At 33.9% G+C, this 20,709-nt stretch overlaps 1 protein-coding gene across 7 annotated transcripts in view; it reads left to right on the forward strand.

Annotated features, from left to right (window-relative positions):
- The first annotated feature begins 5,577 nt into the window (after positions 1-5,577).
- The window catches only part of LOC127845541 (mucolipin-2-like), a 64,053-nt gene continuing 48,921 nt past the window's right edge, over positions 5,578-20,709 (forward strand). For 4 of the 7 annotated variants that reach the window (XR_008033252.1, XM_052376552.1, XM_052376556.1 and 1 more), the window contains exons 1-5: positions 5,578-5,708; positions 6,691-6,716; positions 7,787-7,827; positions 8,076-8,174; positions 17,495-17,701. Coding sequence is in view for 6 of the 7 variants with exons in the window: in XM_052376552.1 (XP_052232512.1) it covers positions 6,692-6,716; positions 7,787-7,827; positions 8,076-8,174; positions 17,495-17,701 (372 nt within the window). In the remaining variant the exon portion in view is untranslated. Of the gene's footprint in view, positions 5,709-6,690; positions 6,717-7,143; positions 7,276-7,430; positions 7,571-7,786; positions 7,828-8,075; positions 8,175-17,494; positions 17,702-20,709 lie in introns of all 7 variants that reach the window. The other 3 variants (XM_052376554.1, XM_052376555.1, XM_052376553.1) reach the window with 3 other exon arrangements.

The following is a 20,709-nucleotide window of genomic DNA, read 5'->3' on the forward strand; positions in this document are numbered from 1 at the left end:
ACGCCTTTGTTGACACAGAATCAATGTTCAAGGTAATATCATGCGGCTTAGGTATCTACATGAAAGATATTAAATAAAACGCTACTTTAAAATCTTATCATAAATATAAAAAAAGAGCGTTAAAGACAACGACTGACGAACGAACAAAGAATTCACAGTTTGCAAATATTCATTTTATTTCATTAATTACGGGCTTATAACTAGAGTTTCGGTAAATTAAATGCTCATTTGTGAACCCGTTGAGCACAAAGAGCCATGGAATTACTTTGTGCACAAATATAAAGCATGTGGATTGATGTCTATGTGTGCCTCCAAAGCATTCTTATTCCATCTCGGCTCTGTTTGTGGATCAGGAAATGTATACTTATGGCTAGATGAAGCCGCTCGATGGTTATGGATATTTAAGGAGTCAAATATAAGAAATTCACTGCTAGTGTTTTTGACAGAACATCCTTTTAGTTTAAGCCGATTTATTTAAGCTCGATTGCATATAAAGCCTAAGGCTTATTTCAAACGCTATCGAGTCTGTTTCCTTGGACTATAACCAGTACTTGGTGTCTCTTAGGGTTATCTAAAGAACGCTCCCACAGTGGATATCGAACCCGTGACCCCTGGTAGCTAGGCGGACACCATATCAACTATGCCACGGCGACCTTCATTTTGTTAAGCATTTAAGACAATGACCATGGTGAGGTCTCATATGACACGCAAGATCCAAGGCCTATGTCAATGGTCTCTAATGGCGTGAAAACAAATGCATACAACTCGCCGGGGACTGGGCTTTTAGGTCGAAGTTTAGGGAAAAGTTAGGGTCTAACAAGTTTAATAAGAATCAAACGTATTGTCACAGACTAACAGCATCTTCAGGATTTCCATAGCAACCACACATTTTATCCGACACAAAAGTAATATGCATACTCCCAATATTGCCCTACCCAAGCACACAGTTGTATTGACATAGCTAACGTGCTTTTCGAGTTATCGAAGGATCCAGACTTTAGTGTAAACTGTATTATGTAACCATAAGAAACTCTATGAACGCTCCGAGCTTCATCAACGTAGCTTAATTAAATTTAGTTACGACATGAGTCACATGTCAGTTTTCAATTATAGCAGTAACCATATCAACAGCAAGTACAGTCTTACGAAAATTAATCTAAAATAACGTGTATATATATATACCCGATATTGTCCAATATCAACATATCGAGTTTTATCAACCTGGCTTAAGTACTCGTTGAGGAAGAGAAGGATTCAGATTTTAGTGGTCAATTATTTCTCATATCGTAGTTACCACAAATCTTCCGACGTAAAACAAAAAAAACAATTTAACGTGCATAGTCGACATATGGTCATCTGTGAAGCATTTTCAGCTCTCGCAAGATCCAATATTTTAAGAACTACAGACGAACGGACCGGGATAAACCTATAGTCCCATCCAGTGTAACAGGTATGGACTTATACAAGAAACAACCCTAAGCATTGTGTCCACAGCATTATTTGTCCAACAAGCATAGTGTTTCGAATAACTTGACAGAGTTCAATAATTATCATTATGCAATATCATGCAATATCATGCCATGAACTGGAATCTTGCTTTAAGGTCACTTAGGGCAAGAAAGGATTTTCACATATAATTGCCGAATGTTTGAGTATACTAGGACGGAGTGACATAAGTCTAAAGCGGATAAAAGGCCAAAGTCAAAACTTACAAACCTGTAATCGTAGTTTCCACTCTTTGTGGAAAAAAACTTATATATTTGCACAAATCATGCCGATCCGTTGTATCCACTAATGATAGTTGGTAAAATAACAATAAAGTTTGATACGGTCTGTAATTTTGAAAGGATTTTTTACGGTTCAGCTTTCTAAATTTTTCAAACATCTAACCCCGGAGTTAACAATTACCAAGAAACCTAATGAAAACGTATAATGCTGTATTCTCGTTAATGTTTTTTTAGGTAACGTTTTACTATTGATATCAACAGGAAATGTTGAGTCCGTTCCCGGTTTAAGAAACAGTTGATGGTGCCTTTGAGACGATAACGTAAATAATGTGGGATTTGAACATTGGAGGCGAGCACCATATCCACTACACCAAAGAAACTTATTATATTTTGTTTGTTTCACGTTGTGTTTTAATAACTTGAAGTTAAAATAGTCGCGTGCATTCGGTTGATTTTAAATTGATAGTATTTTATATAAAAAAATGAATATGACATTATTTTATAAAAAATCAAAAGTATTTTCAAACTTATGTTTAAGTCGAATATAATATGTATGTATCGTGTTAAAACTTTCCATACAAAGGATTACTTATATGGATGCATTGCACAACTAAAAAACACATTTCGCGAGGTTAATCATAACGCTTTTAATAGGATGATTTTTACGAGTTATATGAAACAAATTAAATAATAATTTCTGTCAATTGACCAAATTTACTAAACAAAAAAGCCCCAAATATTAGCAGCCCTCTACTCGCTTTGAATTGCTAAGCTTGCGCAAGATGTGGAATAAGGTAAAATGACCGCCGTGATATAATGCGTGAGATAATGATACACTCACGGCAAAAGAACACGAAATAAGTCCCTATCACAGCCAGCGTTTTTTAATGATCACGTGTCAGTCGTTTTTTCCGCGTGACTTGTGTCTACATAATGATTAACTTGAATGTGAATATCGTTGAAGTCAGTACATGTAGATAGAAACGTCCCGGTGATAACGAATGGGATGGTATCACGGTGTATCAAATCAACAGCGAGCTTTGAAATATGAACGTCTAATACAGATTAGACGAAAATTAAATACCGTATAGGGGGCAAAGATTACTAAGTTATCCATATCACCAAAGATTACTTAAAGGCACATGTTTACAGATTTTGGCATTGTTTGAAGTTCGCAAATATTTTTTATTTAAATACTTTTAATATAATTCAAGAGACGCCGTGTCTTCCGGTTCAATTGTCAATATCACAATAAGGAATCAAAAGTCAACTTTCGACATACTAAACGTTTCCCATATTTTGACTTCATCATTTATTATATAATTAACAAAATCATATCATTCATGTCCACAATGTTATTAACGACGTGGCATGCAAGGCATGTATCCCAAGCAAAAAGGTTATGGTTATTCGTATCGGTGCTAAATACATGTAATTATACAGCTTGTTCAAACTGTAACTTTAATATTTAATATTCATATAACATCCCACATGTGAATTCTGTTTAGATGACTTGTTTAGTAATTGGCCGTTCTGTCAGCTTACAGGTCAATGCAAAAGTGGCCTTTAAACATACAATATGAATACATTCTTGACAACGGTCTTGCCATGGCTGACGCTTTCATTGTATTTATTGACAGCTTAAAAGGGCTCCAAATGAAATTTGCCCGTTGGAAAATTATATCGCATTGGACATTATCATTCGAACATAATAGCATTATGTTTGAGTTGCATCAGCAACTATTAACGAGTCTAATGTTGCATAACATAGCTTGTGATCACCTTAACGTGGGTACTGTACGTTGAGACATCGAGTCTGAACGCAATGATCAAACTGTTTTATATTGCCCGTCGATATCACACATGCAGAATTAGAACCTTCGGTATAAGATTAAAACGTGCATCAGTATCTTAATATTGGAGATTATATCGCTTTTTTGGGTCGCTGGTTGTTATTTGTCGCCAAATCGAGAATGGTTACATATCGCTTGAGCGATAAATACAGATAATAATATTTGAAATGACATTGCTTACAACGTTTGAGCAAATTTTATCAGTTACGCTCTCGACCCAAGATATCTATACAAAGTCCAAACACACATGTTTCTGTTCGCCTGAGCATACTTGTATAATGTATGAGATGCTGTGCAGATACACTTATCAAAATCTTTTCTCAAAACACCTCAGGCAAATCAACAACAGAAACTCTGTTGGAATATTCTTTGAATTGCCGTTTTCCTAAATTATTTAATATATTTACATTTTTTCAATATAACTGTCATTACAACAAAAAAAACTCGCATACTTTGACATATTATTCACGTAAAGCACGCGCTTGATTTCAATATGTGTTGTCATAAATATTGTTTTGGCTAATTTTCTCTTTACAATTTTGTTTCTTAAAACACGGCCTGTATATGGTTTAAAAATGAGTTTATACTTACTCGTTTTATAGGTAACTTCATAAATCCTGTTGTGTGAAAGCGATTTGTTAATTATAGAATTCTTTCTCAGAAGTATTTCTCATTCTACTTCAACTCAAGTGATAATAAATTATCGTCGCCGAATTTTTGGCTGATTGATCTTTATGACAGTGTGCTCATTTTGATCTTCTTCTTTTAAGAAAACACTGTCTGGAAAGAATTACCCTTTAGAATGATATACATGCAGAAACATGTTCATGTTAATAATGGGGAAAGATATCAGAGTAATAAATGGCTTTTTATAAAACGTGTATAATCAGGGTGCAGGGTCACATGACTTTTTGGGTTTCCACCTTTTAACTTTTACGGATTTAAACGACGGTAAGTGTTGTTTTATTTCAAATAACTTTTTAAAACAAGTTTTCTTAGGAATTGCAACTATAATGTAGTGCATACAAGCAGATTTCAATGCTGCTTATGTCATCTGAAATACATCATAATTACTTCATTAAATAAGCATGTGTTCTTGTTCAAAAATTCAATTTTACTGCATTCATTGTACATGGTTATGTGTCACGCAATGTGAAATTTTGTCATCGATTTCAGACGTATTCAAGAATTTATTCTTAGAACTGAAGATATCGGCACAAACTGCAAGAAAACCTGTCTTTTATGCACTATAGAATTTCGCAAATGAATTTCAATAACGTGAGATTTTTACAAAAAATAAAGTTCTAAACGGCGTAATTACATTCTGTCCAGCCCGTGCGTACACCCCTGAAAACCCCGTGAAATTTGCACCCTGATGATATTACCATGACAAACATTAACTCGCTTTCAGCGACATATTTCTTGGAGAGCAATCTGTCAAAGCCCTTCAATACATGAATGTGAAATCTAAATTGATTTAATGATTTGGTGTTTGTAATCATAAGAACCGTGTTAGGTTATACAACAGCATTGACTGAAACCATAACAAATGCCAACAAAGTTTCAAAATTTAAAGTGGCTTCTTAGAAGATTAAAACTAGGAAGGTGGGTACCTGAAGGTGTTGATGGTCTTTATTTCAGCATTATTTGCATGCTTTTATTTAATGACAACTTCAAAAAGTACTAAAGTATTAATAAACGTTTTTGATTAGGCGAATGGGCGATTTTTTAGTAATAAGGAAAGTTAATTGAAAGCTTTTTTATGTATGAGTGGTATGATTTTCCAGTCATCAAGAAGCTACACCACCTTAATAATCGAACATGCTCCATTAATATTTCGTCTCAAACTAAAAAATAGTGCAAAGGCACTTTCAAACATATTTTTCCTTTGTAGGAGAGAATATTTAAATGTCATATTTGCTGTTTTATCATCGCGTGCACTCAGGCGGGCAACTTGACAACTTCGCAGCCCTCTTGTCTTTGTTCAAAATGTGACTACCAAATAGTACTGACAACATTTTCGCACATAATGTGACACATTTTGTACACTACATTGAAAGTTCTCAAACGTATGGACTAACTGCTGTTTGCAAATCAGCTGCGATAGTTTCATAAATAATACAGCACGGTAACTTTTATATTAGTAAAGTGTATTGTGTGCAATCCATACATAATTGAATTAAAACTAATAACTAACAATTAACAAAAAATCGCTATGATTCTTTGTAAACGTTTTGTTTCGTTCTGTTATACTTACACCGTGAATCTTATATGATTAAAATTATTTGTTATTGTGTGTTTTGTATTAACAGCTTATTATTATTGATATAAAGTCATTGTCTGACTATCTACTTCATGCATTTCTGAAAACCACAGCACTGTCATAAAGTAGCATCGTTCAAATGAAGATGTGCACAATTTCAGTTTTATATCTCTAAAAACGAAATGTGTACAAACAGGTAAAATAATGCACTAAAGAAAAATTGAGCACCTTAGTTAATTGATATCTATGTAAACCATGTATAGCTTATGAGCAGAAAAAAGGGGATGGTCTACGATGTTTTTTGAGATGTTTTGACAAATGTTAAATATAGGTTAAATAAGTGCATACAACTGTTTTGAAGATTCATGGTAATTTTCTTAATAAACTATAGTATTGACTGGTTTTAAATTCTTAAATTTTACTTTCACATACATATTAAGCGTGTAGATTTGTCCCCTAAGGTCACTCACTTATACATACTTGCTATGTGCCCTAACAAAAAAAAAAATTATAATCAATTATATTTTGTCCCCAGGGTGTCACTCGCGTTTATTTAAAAATAATACGAAACTGACTACATTGAATGCCTTAAACATACTTTAAATGCATGCCGATTAGCTTGTAAAAAGCGGTTTACATAATCAAGTCGCCTAGTCGTAAACTTACGAGTATTGTTTGGTCCACTATCTATTAAGTTATTATATTAATCCAACTATGTCATACGGGTCATGATTTGATTTTGCACATGCACGAAGCCATAATTGATATGTTGATTCAATGATTATAAATGAAAGCTCAAATTAAACTAACAACCTATTGGCATTCTTGTGATTTGCTTTTTTTTCAGTATGGAATCAGCACAGGAACTGCAAGGTAACGTTTAGTTCTAAATTGCGTCAAAATAAACATGACTCAGTTACTATATTTGTATCACGTAGCACCGATTAAAATTTGTCAATATGTGTATTTCTTTTTAAGAACAAGTATTTATGAACATATATTTTATTTGTAAGAGTAATTTCAAAAATACTTACATGCTTATATATGAATTATTTAATGTTTTGGCGTTATTGGAGAATATTTTGAATAAAGTATTATCTGTTAAACATCTGAATCAGTGAGGTCAAAACATACCATGCATTGACTTTTTTAAAACTGATTGTCGTATGTTTTTATTTGTTTTACTAAAGTATTTTATATTTCTGAACTTGTGCATGATAACAATTTGACCATTTTCATTTTAGTAACAATTTCATAACGTAACAAGACAGGTTTTGATGTGAATATAACGTGTCTGCAGTGACTCGTAGATTGTGTGACAGCGTATTTGAAATGCCTTCATGGCAAGGAAATGCAACATCACACCATCAATTCACGCGGAACATCCCCTACTCAACAATACAATCATGTTCCCAATAAATAAATAAAATAGGTTAGTTCTCAAAGAAAGTTATAACATTTTATTTCAATTTCATTATTAAATTTTAGTACGATTTATCAGTACAGAATGTTTACAGTCTGCAGTAAAGATTATCCGATATTGCATGCAGTAAATGGTTACATATTAAATTCCTCTTTTTGTTTAAGTTCAATTCCAAATATATGGTCCAAAGATAAAGTGGTTATCAGATGCAGTATTAAGTAATATGAGTTAAAAGACATTTATACGGTGATCAATGACGTTCAGAGATTTTAGCGCATCAATTAATGAAACTGAAAAAATATAGGTATGTTTTTATATTTAATATATGCTTATATGCTAACGCAAAAACTTATTCAAACGGCGTAATATGCATAGAAATGAATATGTGTTGACTACTACTTGTATTGAGATAAAACGGATTGATTGAAATTGCTTCGTAGCCAGCCATGTATAAAGTAGGCCACATTGTTCCGGCTATATAAATCACACTTTGAATATATGCAATAAATGATTGTTTTAGAATTTACAGCGAACGATGAGCGAGCCCACTTGTTTCCTAAGGTAAAACTTCACAATTATTTGGAAACACATGCATTTTCGTGTAATTACAAAACAAATAAGTAAAGCAAAAGTAAAATTTACTGGTCGTATACATTCATGTGTATACAAACATAATCGTATAGTCGATATATAAGACCTTAAATGATATTACAAAAATGTTTCTGAAAAAAACTATCTTGGTTATCATATTCTTATAAGCATTTTTACTCAATATTTTAATTGAATAAACACACTATCAATTTTTATAGAATGGTGCAAGAACAGATGCGATGATTAAGTTGACAAAAGAAACAGAATTAAGTGGCAGCATCAACACCATGAACAAATCATCAGGAGACGGGCTTAAGGTAACGAGTAAAATAAAAACATCATTTGAATTAAAAGACATGTTTAAAGGATTTACACATATTAACGGAATTAAGTTATAGACGAGCCTGTGTCAAGCTTGATAACGGATATCTTGCAAGAGAATCTTTTATTGAACAATCTTACAATAACGTACTAAGAAGAAAACTCATGTTCACTCACGTTAACAATTAAGCGTTAGTGTAAAGATTAGTGTCACTAAAAGTTATCATGCCGATTGATTAATATGTAAATAATTTCAACACCTCGCATGGGATAGTCAATGGCTTGAATCAAGGTCACAGTTTCAAAAATAGGAACATGCTGTTCACTACAAAACAGGTTTACACATAAAAATAAAATTTATATTATAATGGAGCGCAATATATAGATACAGATTTTTTGCATTGTTGTCTGAGAAAGGAAATGACATTTATTTCGTGAGATATTTTTATAATTTTATATGATTAAGGATATGGATACTTAAAACCTCTGATTAATTTCTATATGAACGATTTTAGTTGTTTGCAAGAAGGTCGCAAGAACAATTAGGGTAAATAAGGCTCGATTGGTAATAGTCGACACGGGTACTACTTTAATATACCCCGGGTACTCCGGGTATACTTAAATGTACCAAGCGTACGGTACATATACTGAAACGTACCCAGAAATTTTAACGCTAAATTGGTCGTTGTCGGCTATTTATTTTTTCCAATTCATTATGTCCATATTAATGACAATATTCTGTAAACTGGCCTCAATTTTATCGGAACACCGACTCAAAAAAGCATGTTCATGCAAGTTTTGTTCACAAATAGATTATTTGTTCGTATTAAGTTGCGCGTTTTAAGACATCGGATTTTGGTGGGAATAAAACTCTGGTACAGATTTAATTGGCCGAGTACGAGTTAGTGTATGTTCCTTACCCGGGGTAAATTTAGTATACTTAAGAGTAGCCGGGGGTACATTTAAGTATTATCCTAGCCGTCAATGATCAATCGAGCGTTAATAGTGGTGTTTAGACAATCGGTGTCCAGGTTACTAATTTCTCCAAAATCACACTCAACGCGCATCCGCGCCGAGAAAGAGTTCGCGGCGCGAGAGAGTATATTTTACATTACATTTTTGCCTTATGAAAAATAGTCCACTGCGTGTTACGTTAAAATCATGAATCACAGCGATCCTCAAAGGTCACAGGGGCAGGTCAGCCAATAAATGCATTCGCTAAGACTCAGCGGGACCTGTAAATGCGCGCGCTGCACAGCAGCTGAGACGATTTATTATAAGCTACCTATTGAACAGCAAATTTCTTATGAGATCAACGGGAGAAAAACGCAAACAATTTCTTTACTAAGTGTTCAATAGAACCATTATTTCATTATGTAAAGCATAACAAAAAGTTCTATTTAAATATGCATATAAATTTTTTTAAATTGTTGTTTCACAACGATAACAAGTACGCTGTTAATTGAGATCAATCGTGACACTCGGAAATAATTTATCCATATTCGCTTTAACTCATCAGAAAACAACCAACGTGTTTGTTATGATCATTATTGTATTTGATATATGTTTAATTAATACTAATAGTATTATTAAAACCAGCTTTTCGCATCGATGGCAAACGTCGCATTTTGATTCGGTACTCGGTCACTAAATCGTCCGGGGAAAGCATAATTGACTATCGATCAACGTTGATAAAACAGAATTGCTTTCAAGATGCGGTAACAATAACTACCGAGAAAGTATAGCAAGACGGAAATCGTTTCATTATCTACCAACAAATGTTTGACGTATTCGGTCAGTCGGTATGGAAATCGTTCTTGGAAGACTGACTTCGCTACCGAAATTTACCAGTTTGCTATAAATAGTTTGACACGAATTTTCTTTCGAAAATTATCGTGCTTCGATGTTCCATTTAAAAGAAACAACAAGATTTTTTACGACCAGCGTCATGTGAAAATGGGTCTTATGCTGCAATCGTAGTTATGGCCTATCTCAAGTCTGTTCAGGAGAAACCTAGTGAGACCACTTATCCTTGCGTGGTATAAAGCGGACAGTGCAGCTCCACAGCGCAATACTGCAGCCAGGCTTTAGCTACGCTAGCCGTAGCGCCATAAGACCCATTTGTCGCATTACGCGGCTCTGAACGTGTGATTTGAATATGTTGAAAGAAAACTGGCTGTTCATCAATAATTAAAGTACCATATATTTCAATGGTGAAAAAATAAACTCATAATTACCCACGTGATGTCCCGCAGTATAATTTTTATTTCATAACATTAACGTGTGGTTTAATTATACGTGCACTTAATAACACATTTCATGCGGTGAATATGCGACTAGCAAGTGATAAAAACTCGCCAATTGCGATTGAATCGTTCAGCTGGCGATTACAGTTGAACACGTAAAAGCAAAGGGCGATTGTCAAAAAGACTAAAGGTTTCTCTATAAATGTGTCAGTATTGCCTACCTTAAACAAGATCACTCTGTACCTATTTCTACGCGTAATCGCCATAAGCGCCCTATGTGGTAATAGATTATCCACTGATACGAGATAGTATATTTAGTTTATTTTCCGTACCCGGGGTACATTTAAGTATACTTTACACCAACCGGGTTACATTTAATTAGTAACTGAGCCGACAATTCGTATCGCGCATAATTAATAAAGTACATTAAAGACAAAGTCGGGCATCATCACACCTTTTAATTGCAAACAATAGTACTTATGTTTAGTTTAAAGCAAATGAAGAGCAATTGAATCCTTATGTTGCTTAATTTGTGAAATCAATCATTGTTAACAAGAAATATCTTTAAAAAAATATACGGCTCACATTATTTTTGTCTTGTTTTAGGGTTGTTGTTTATTATCCATCGCATCAAATGTTTGTTATGCAGTGTATTGCATATTTATGCATACACATTTTAATTCTTGTCAAACAGTTTACATATCATTGTATAGTTCATTTCCCATTTCCTACGCGCGTTTGTGAACTAACATATGCTGGTATTTGCAGAATATAAGACACTACAGAAAATATGTACTTTAAAAATTAAACGCGACTTAACTTGATTAAGTTGACGTTTAATTTCAATTCTACCAGTTATAGAATTGATAGTGGGCTTAAAGGAGATATGTTGCGCACGCGCAAAGCAGTTTCAAAACCCCGATGTTTCTAACATTATGTACCACTTTCCTTACTACCTGCATCGTAAGGCTTAATATACATAATAAACAACTGTTCACAACCATTGGCGATTCTTGCACTACTTTTGCGATACAAATATTCTTTTAAACAGAATATACACGTAGTGTCATATCTGGGGGGTAGGCCTTTAAAGTCATAAATGAAACATAGAAGTTAGGCCTGTTTTGTTTCAATGAACTAGAGAACTGAACAGCAAACTCGTTTCTTAACATTTTTATATTTTCAACACTTAAAAATGTAATGACTGAACTTGCGCAGCATTCGTTCAGGAAACAAACATTGCAAGCTTCATAGTTAACTTTAAGTGCTTTACTGGTGAAAGTTTTCTAAAATATTTAAGCACATGTTGAACATACCATAGCTATTTATTTTTGGTTAAGGTGGCTTCTAAATGATAATTCCTTTCATGTATCATATTATAAGAGGCTGTAATCCGATTCTGAATCCTTCATAATTAATAGCAAGAGAAGACAAAGAGCACCTCTGGCTGTGTTTTAACTGACATAACCAAGTCAATTGTAACACTGATCAGTAAAATATTTAATCCCTTTTGCCACATTTGGAGAAAACTTTTTGATTTGCCTTTCACTACAGTAACAAAACCATCTTGATATGAATATTTAGTACTGTTTATTTGATCTCCTTTTCCAGGAAAACAGACGTTTGTTGGTAGACTGTTGTGAAATACCTTGTTTTCTTAAACTTTCCCGGACACTTTGCATACAATCAGCTTGAGTTTTTTCCACGCTGGATGTTCCGTGTCTTGGTATGGAAGTTGAAATAGCTTGTGCCGTTTCAAGATTATAATTGGTATATTCGCCAGAATTTCCATCAACGGTGGCAACCATGTCTGAGTTGGTCATAACGGTGCGATCAAAATGCCTGTTGCCTGATCCTTCCTTACTTTCTGGATGCATCGTCCCAACAAACTCAAAAGCGAATAAATAAACACAATAACGTGTGTTCCAATTACAAGACAATGCATCTATGGTTGTGATTCTGGGTAATGTTTCCAGGAACAATAACAGGATATTTTAGCATTTTACTTTGTTCCGAACAGGTTAATATCAGGTTCTCTCAATCTTTTTAATATATTTGCAAACATTTTGGAATGTAATTTCCATTCCAAATTATCATCAACATTTCTGGAAGCTTTGGGCCTGCAACATGGGAACATGTTAACCGCATGTTGTTTTCTATAGACCAATTCTTTATTTGAACAGCTACTAAATTGCATTCTTCAGTTTTAATACCACCATATTAGTAACGTAGCTAACTGCTGTGGAATTATCAAAACATACTTGAACATTTTTATGTTTTAATTGCATCATAAACGCCTCAACATGATTGCTTTCAACTCCAGGCAGCTTATGTGAAATAGCCTTTCTGTGACTGACAATCTACAACCAATATGTTCACCTTCGCAAACTGCACCCCAGCCTTCTAAAGATGCATCAGTATAAAATCTTATATCTGAATTTTCTCTTAAGATTGTTGTTTTTTGTTGATGTAATTCCTGCATCCACCACATTATATCCTGTTTCATTAAGTCTAATTTGAGCATTGAAGCATTGTAATTACCCTTGTTTTGCTTCAGTGATTGTTTTTTGCGTTTTCTAAGCTTTTATAATGAAACATTTCATATTCAACTGCTGAAAAACTGTCAACTATTAATCCAATGACTTTTGCACTTTTTCTGATAGTTATTTGTGGAAGACATACCAATTCTTGACATGCGTTTGTAATATTATTTTGTCTTTCCTCTGTCGATGCAACATACATTGATAATACATTAATTATATTACCTAAAAACACAATCTTTGTAGATGTTTCAAATACTTAATTTTCTTAATTTTTCATGAAACCCACCTTTGATATAAGATCAACAGTATCTGATACTTTTTCTTACACTCATCTTGTGTATCACTACATAGTAAGCTATCAATTAAGAATCCTGAGTTTACATGTCCCATGTTTCGCAATTTTGCATAAACTGGTTTAAGTAGTTTTGTGAACAATCTAGGGCCTTCAGATATGCTATTTGGAAGAAATAAATATTGATGTATATTGTTGTTCCGTTCAAAAAACAAAAGTATTTTTGTTGTTTCTCAGCAATTGTCACTGAATAATATGCATTACGCAAATCAACTGATGCCATAAATGTACCTGGATTTATCAAGGTCAAAGCCTTTTTTAATGTATCCATTTTAACATGTTTATATGGAATGTGCTTATTTAATTTTTGCAAATTCAGTATTATTCTATATTTGCCAACTTCTTTGGCCGTAGAAACATTTGTGATAACATTTGGCAATTTTCTGGCGCAACTTTTTTCAAAACCCCTAGATGGAGCAATTTATTTATTTCGATGTTTACAACAATATTTTCTCGTTCATTAAATTTATATTTATAGTTTTGGTGGAACAATTCTGATAACATATTTGTTTCAAAATGGCAATATTTAACAATATCATCAATGATATGTGGGTCATTTGTCAATTTGCGCGCTTCTGAAACATATTTTTTTAATCTACCGACAACAACACATGTACTTACATTACGCATTGCCTGGCTACTCCCTTTGACGAACCCCTTGGTAAGTTGTTTTAACTCTGCGCTTGCCTTTGTGTCAAATCAAACATGACCTCTTCCACGGTAGCGACACACGTGCTCTGCCAACTCTAAAACCGTAACGTGGAACACGTCCGGCTCTCCTGCATATAAATTCACCTCTGTATGGTCTACCAGAAGTAAACATCCTGTTGGTGATTCTCGCAGAATCTACTTATCTCTGGCAGATTTTGATTCATTATTACCAAACAGATATGATGAAGGTCTACCGTGATTACACAGGTGACTACTCGGCAAAAAATATGTACGCGTGAAATTGATATGTCGGTTAGCGTGACCAAGTAAAGCCAGTGAATCATTACACTCATCAACTATTGTGGCAAATGTTTCATTTATTTCCTTTTCAATGCTTGCTCATTTGTTGTCTTGTTTTGTCAAGATCGCAGCTGATTTGATAATGGATGTTTCAATGTTTTGCATCTTCTTTTCTAGTGTTCTGGCCATATGGGATATAGCATCCCAGATCAGTTGGTTCAATTTAACCACATCAAGACCATCTCAGTCTTCAGGAAGGGCATTTATCTCATCCTTTGTCAATTCCGCGTATCGGTCATCATCGATGCCCTCAACAAAAAGTTCATTCATGTTATCAGCCAGAACTCCGTCAACATTGACTTAGCATTCCTAAAGCGTTTTGAACCGTTTTGATATTGTCTGAAACCGACTTTCAAAAGTGAGATTGTTATAATTACGGTCAGGATAGTCTTAACTTGATCATTTTGTACTCAAATTTGCCGATGAAGAAGGGCCGTCACCATCTGTTTCAATCATTTACGATGGATCATCAAATTCCATATCATCACAGTATCCCTCGTACTCTTCCATGTTGTTCAATTTCGTGTTGAACATAGTCAACTTAAGTGTTTGTCTTCCCAGCGAACCTTGCAGCGCCATTAAAAGTTCTTACACATGAACTTCGGAAGACTTATTTGTTGTGTCAACTGTTTTTACCGAAGGCTGCTTTTCTTTCGCGCCTTTATCGCACTTTTTCTCCGGGCTGTGCCTCTATAGTCGATTTTGCATTGGCGTCGGTCCCTTTGCAATTTTCAATTTCACCACAACGTGTTGATACGATTTTTTAAAAACCGTTTATTTGTCACTACATGCACTGTTTTTATCTGTATTTCGGTTTAAATTAGAAGATAATTATATGCAAATTTCGTCTGCACTAAAATGTTCTTATTTAATACGTTTTCTTCGATCAACGATCGATTTTTTACACTCTTAATTTTATACTGCTTCGTCGGAAGCGCTCGCAATGAAAACTGCGTTGCGCATGCGCAACATATCTCATTCAAGAACGACAGAAATTCTTTAGACGAAATATAATTTATCAGGTAAGGCTAAGCATACGATACGTCGAGGTTTGCCTATGATTCTATTATTTGTGTCGAGCTACATTTCTTGCAATTCTTGCCGAGACGGTGTAACACAAATGTATGACTTAATTCCGAATTTCCTTAAACTTCCAAATATTTACTTATGTAAACGCGTAATTACGTGAAATAAAACATATAAACTACCTTTGTATAAGGCCCAAATCAGCGTAGAGGTATGATGTATATACATATTAAATTTTCAAACTTGCATACGTAGATAAAGACGATAACACATCAAATCATATTATTGTATGTGTCCTAAAATAGCATTTTATGAATCTAACATTAGTTTCTTAAATATGTTAAAGGGCGTGATATTTTAGAATTTCATTAAGAAGCAGTTTTCTTTCCGCACATTCAAATCACAAATTAATATAACATTGCGTTTGTATATGATCAAAATCAAATCGCGATTCATGTGGACTGAAATTTGGTTCCAAACTGTGTTATTATAAGCAAACGGACAAACGTCGGTACGATATTCTATCTTTGATTAACGATATGCACTAAGGCTTGTCGACTATCGCCCTTGCTTTCCTGCGAGATTGAATAAATTACATTTAAAGACAGTGCACCATGTTTGTACGGAACGCTGGCATATGCAAAACCCAATCGTTTCATATGTTTGTTTTGTATTTCAATTTATAACAATAAAACATGAGTGTTCGTTAGGGAACAAAGGAGAATAGTAATTAGAATGTTATTAAAATATTGAAGCACATAATTCAAAATGGACATTTTAGATATTATTACATTTTTAGCCTTTCAAGTTGAAACGAATTGGCTGATGAAAAGGAAAAGGCACACACACTGTTTATTGGATACTATAGTTGCATGCTCAACATTCGGTTAGCATGGTTTAAAAACGAAATACAGAAACCCTATATTTGTTTAATTACTTAATCAAAAAGTAGAGAATCTATTGGCGGGAAAATGTCTTGAACATTTTCATGGCTGCTGTAGAAGTCAAGAAGGTGAAAGGCTGGGCAAAACAGCTATGCCGAAAAATAGCGGTAGCATATAAATTCTAGTACAAGTATATTTCATAATTTCCACTTATAAAAACTGATTGACAACGTTTTTCTTTAGCAACGTGATAATATTTGTTATAATTCCCTTCGTACGCATACACAGAGTACACCATTCGATGCATGTACGCCAAGTAAAACCTATGTTTTAATGAGAACGCGAACTTGTGGCTGTCCAAGTGGTGTAACTAAATATAGACGTGCAACTCAGTACATGTAGTATTTTATTATGAAAAATTTAAATTGGAATTAATGCACACGAAGCGAGTATTGAGCCATTTAACCTGTAGAACAAACACGTCAATTTACGACTTATACATGTACATTGTAGTAGATGGTACGTGCGATATAAACATAAGTGACAGGGGGATTGAGAGTAGACGAGAGTTACACATGAACATGAATAAAAATAAAATGGAAATGAATCAATCATAATATTAAGGAGAAAAATATCGAATGTTTTCCTTACGGTTTGCTTGAGAATAAAAAACAATGCTCGTTGATACCAATACATTTATTTTTTATTTTATTGTGTGGCTCATTCTATGTTAGAATCCCACAAAGCGTCAGGTACACTCATGTATAGATTAAATTTGCTTGTAATAATAAGCGAAGTTTGTGTGAATCTTGTATACAATTATGAGAGATTGCAAATCAATGTCATTTGTCTCCTTGAATTTTTTGCAAACTGTCACCACTGCAGACAATTTCAAGTTTATTACATTTCAGTTTGAATTATCCTTGGCTGTTTAATTGGCCTATGTAAAAAAGCGAAATACACTCCCTGTCACTGTAATATTAAATAAATTCAAAGATCTAACAACGTCAGTGCCGTCAGCGCTTTGATTAATTATTAAATGTGTTAATCAAAATAATGTCTTCATTTACAAAATGTGTTTTGTTAACTTACAAACATGTCTATCTCAATGTTAATTCAAGAATGCATGCAAAAATGGTGTTTTAACGTGCGAGAAATTTATTGGTTTGTTGGTACTAACAACCTTTCTTATAAGGTATTTCTGATCATTATTTGTTTCTTTTCTTGATTTTGTTAGTGTTGGCACTTTTTCAGAGATCGGAGAAACGTGACTTGGAGATCTTTGCTGGGCCTTACACCTCTGGTGCACATGAGCTTAATGGTTCCCAATCTGCTGGCCAGCCAATTGATGCCCCAACCTCCCCTGTTGTTCAGTCCCTTGGGGTTCAGGCCCATTCACCGCAAACTGGGTTGGAGGATAAGCCGGTTTCCCGTCATCATGAGCAACTTGACAAGTTACAGGTATGATTTGAAATTCCTGCGTGAATGGTGCTTTTAAATGAGACATTCGAATTGTTGTCAACGTTTATTGTGTTTGAATGGCAGTATTGTTTTAATTATTTTCCGAATGCTATGACTCACTCAGGCTTTTAAAAAGCCTATTTTTGCCCCCACTTCCACAATTGGTCAATGGCTAATGCATTTAACCGTGAACATAATTTTAATCGACTTTTTCTTATTTTTTGAAATAATAAATTATTAACCTAGACTTATGGATTTGTTTAAGCCCATTTAATGGCATTTTTTTAAAATGAAAAACTACACTGAATTAAAGAATTGAAGTATCAATACTTCAAAACACAGGTCATTAATTTGCTTAATAAAATTGTTTAAACGTTAATTCAAATAAATGTTGCATCAAAACGTCGAACCCGTCTCCAGTATCTAGCATTTCTGACATTACATTGATACAATGTTTGTAGACAGCAAACTATCTTAGTTTAAAAACGAGTATGTAAATAACATCTCTAAAGAAATTTAATCGATGCTTTTTCGATTGTTAACAATAAATTTGTAAAGCACACAGGCATAATGATAATTTAATGCGTAAATTGAAACGAGTACTTTCATAACATCACTATATTATGAAATTAAAAGACGGAGATCACCGCACATGGTTATTTACCTTATGATCTCTTTCCAGGTCACCATTGAAAATAAGTATGATAATGCATGTTGAAGCATTTTATCACAATGTAATCCTCATCATGTTTGTGCAACTATTATTTAAGCTTCTTTTTACAATTATCTTTTATATCTTTATATTTTTTATCGATAGTCTGATAAAACAACAGATGAATATAATAAAAATTTTACTTCTACAATAAAGAAATTAATTTAATCAATATTGCTAATACATTCTATGTTAAGAACGACCGTACATGTATACATTTTTATTTAAGTTAAACAGAACAACCTCTGATTTGTTATAAATAGAGTCAGTCAGTTAGGAGTATTATTTCCAATTAAATTATGTTTCAATATATAATTAAGTATTTGAATGTTCAGCAAGTGATTTCGAACAGCCCAGTTTTTTATGTAACTACTGATTAACTCAATTTTCTTCAAAAACGAAAAAGCTAACTATGTTGAATTATAGAAGCTATATGCTATGTTCTCGTACATTCGTTCCCCTTAACATGCATGCGCATTATATGACTAGTATTTTTAGAATTGTATAACTTTTATATCACCCATAAAATACTATTTCAGTATTAAACCTCTGAAACCCGTCTTTATTTACATATTTACAAAATAAATTTTAACCTCGTGAAGGTAAAGGTCAACAATCTGCAACATCCAGAAGATTTTTTTCATTGGATTCGTGCTGTTTGCTTGACCGCGTTTTAAATTGGGCTCTAAGTGGGGATGTTATTTTTTAAGTGACATATTGAAATGTCATTTTTCTAAGACGCACTTAAATGTGTAAATAATAAATAAATAGCGATCTATTTTCAAATATAAAATTCCAAATGAGAGCAGGGATGTAAATAATTTTAAAAAACTAATAATTTTGTTATCAATTTAATCTTGTTTTAAAAGTACAACGAAAGTTCAACATTGAAGGAAACATAGGTGAATAACGTCCGTTTTGCCGAAATTCTAAACTGTACAATGAGAGCATAGGGAAATTTCGTTTCACCTCACAACCCGAGTTTTGTGCAGAAAGTGTACCCAGTGACTGCACATGACGAACTCGCCCCATGCGAGGAGCTTCATTATAATAAGAATATCGCGAGTCGGGTGAGCTTGGTGGAGACATCTTCTAGCAGACACAGCGCAGGTCTTTATCTTTAATTCAAATTTAGTCTTCGAATCACTGGACAAAGCGTCTCTTGCAATGCCATTGGACATTTTAGGTGATAGAGATTGGTTGATCCGATTGGCGCTTTCTGCATTCTTTGCCTGTTTATACAGATTTCATTGTAAAGCATATGTTGAGGTTGTAGATGAGTTCGCTTTCTCCTTTCTGTATGCAGTAGCTCCTCGGCAAACGCCTCTTATGTAATTGCTTTTCCCAAAACCAGGGGGAAAGCAGGGACCTATAAAAACAATAGGTTTGTGTACGTCCCTGCTTTCCCCTCTGGTTTTGGTTTTGTAAAGCCATAGCCACTCCAATGGCTTGTTGGTAGGACGCTTTCTTAGATATTCTGCCTAGTCCCCATGCATTTACGATGCTCCACCAGCCCAGTTTTCCTTTCCTTTGAAAATATTACATCATATACCAGACCAATATTACATTGGTCAATTTTGCCTTTCAAATGATTTTAAATTGTGAGGGCTTCTGGACTGCAATTGTTTGCATTAAAACAGACCAAAAGTAAACGGTTTAATCTTTTTGATCAGCTATCTACGTCTCTCGCTAAAAGTTCGATTTTTTTATTCGGGAATGTATAAAAATGTTGACCATCACAGAATACATATTTCCAACATTTGAAACAATAACCATGGCAACTTTGTATTGGTAACTGTCAACAAATTAAAGTTTCTTTAAACTATGCAAACGTGTAAATTGAAATATTATTGCTTCACGCGTCATGCATATTTTTAAGCGAGTTACAATACCCCGTCTGGTACCTCTCAATGCTTCGAAATAAAAAGAGCGTGGCCTTCGTTAGAAATACTTCTGCCTCTTGCACACAGAGTTTCTAAACTCATGTGTTTTAAGTGCTGGTGATTTATAACGCGATAATACTCGATAAAAATGATCATTTTAACCACAATTGAAACAATTTCTTTTAAAAACACACATATGGTCTCCTTGTTTCATTCCAACAACGACTTTTTTGTCAACATCTATTAGTGATTTTGGGTGGAAATGAAAAAAATCACACACAAAACTGTTGATTTCTGGAATAATTTGATTTAATTAGATTTATAAGACATGTGATCATTAATGTGTGGGGCACTGATTGTTTAAATCGCATTTACGTGGCAAAATAATAAGCAGTTGTGAACGCTCGATCTGC

Source organism: Dreissena polymorpha, chromosome 9, assembly GCF_020536995.1.
Source record: "Dreissena polymorpha isolate Duluth1 chromosome 9, UMN_Dpol_1.0, whole genome shotgun sequence".
Lineage (NCBI taxonomy): Eukaryota > Metazoa > Mollusca > Bivalvia > Myida > Dreissenidae > Dreissena > Dreissena polymorpha.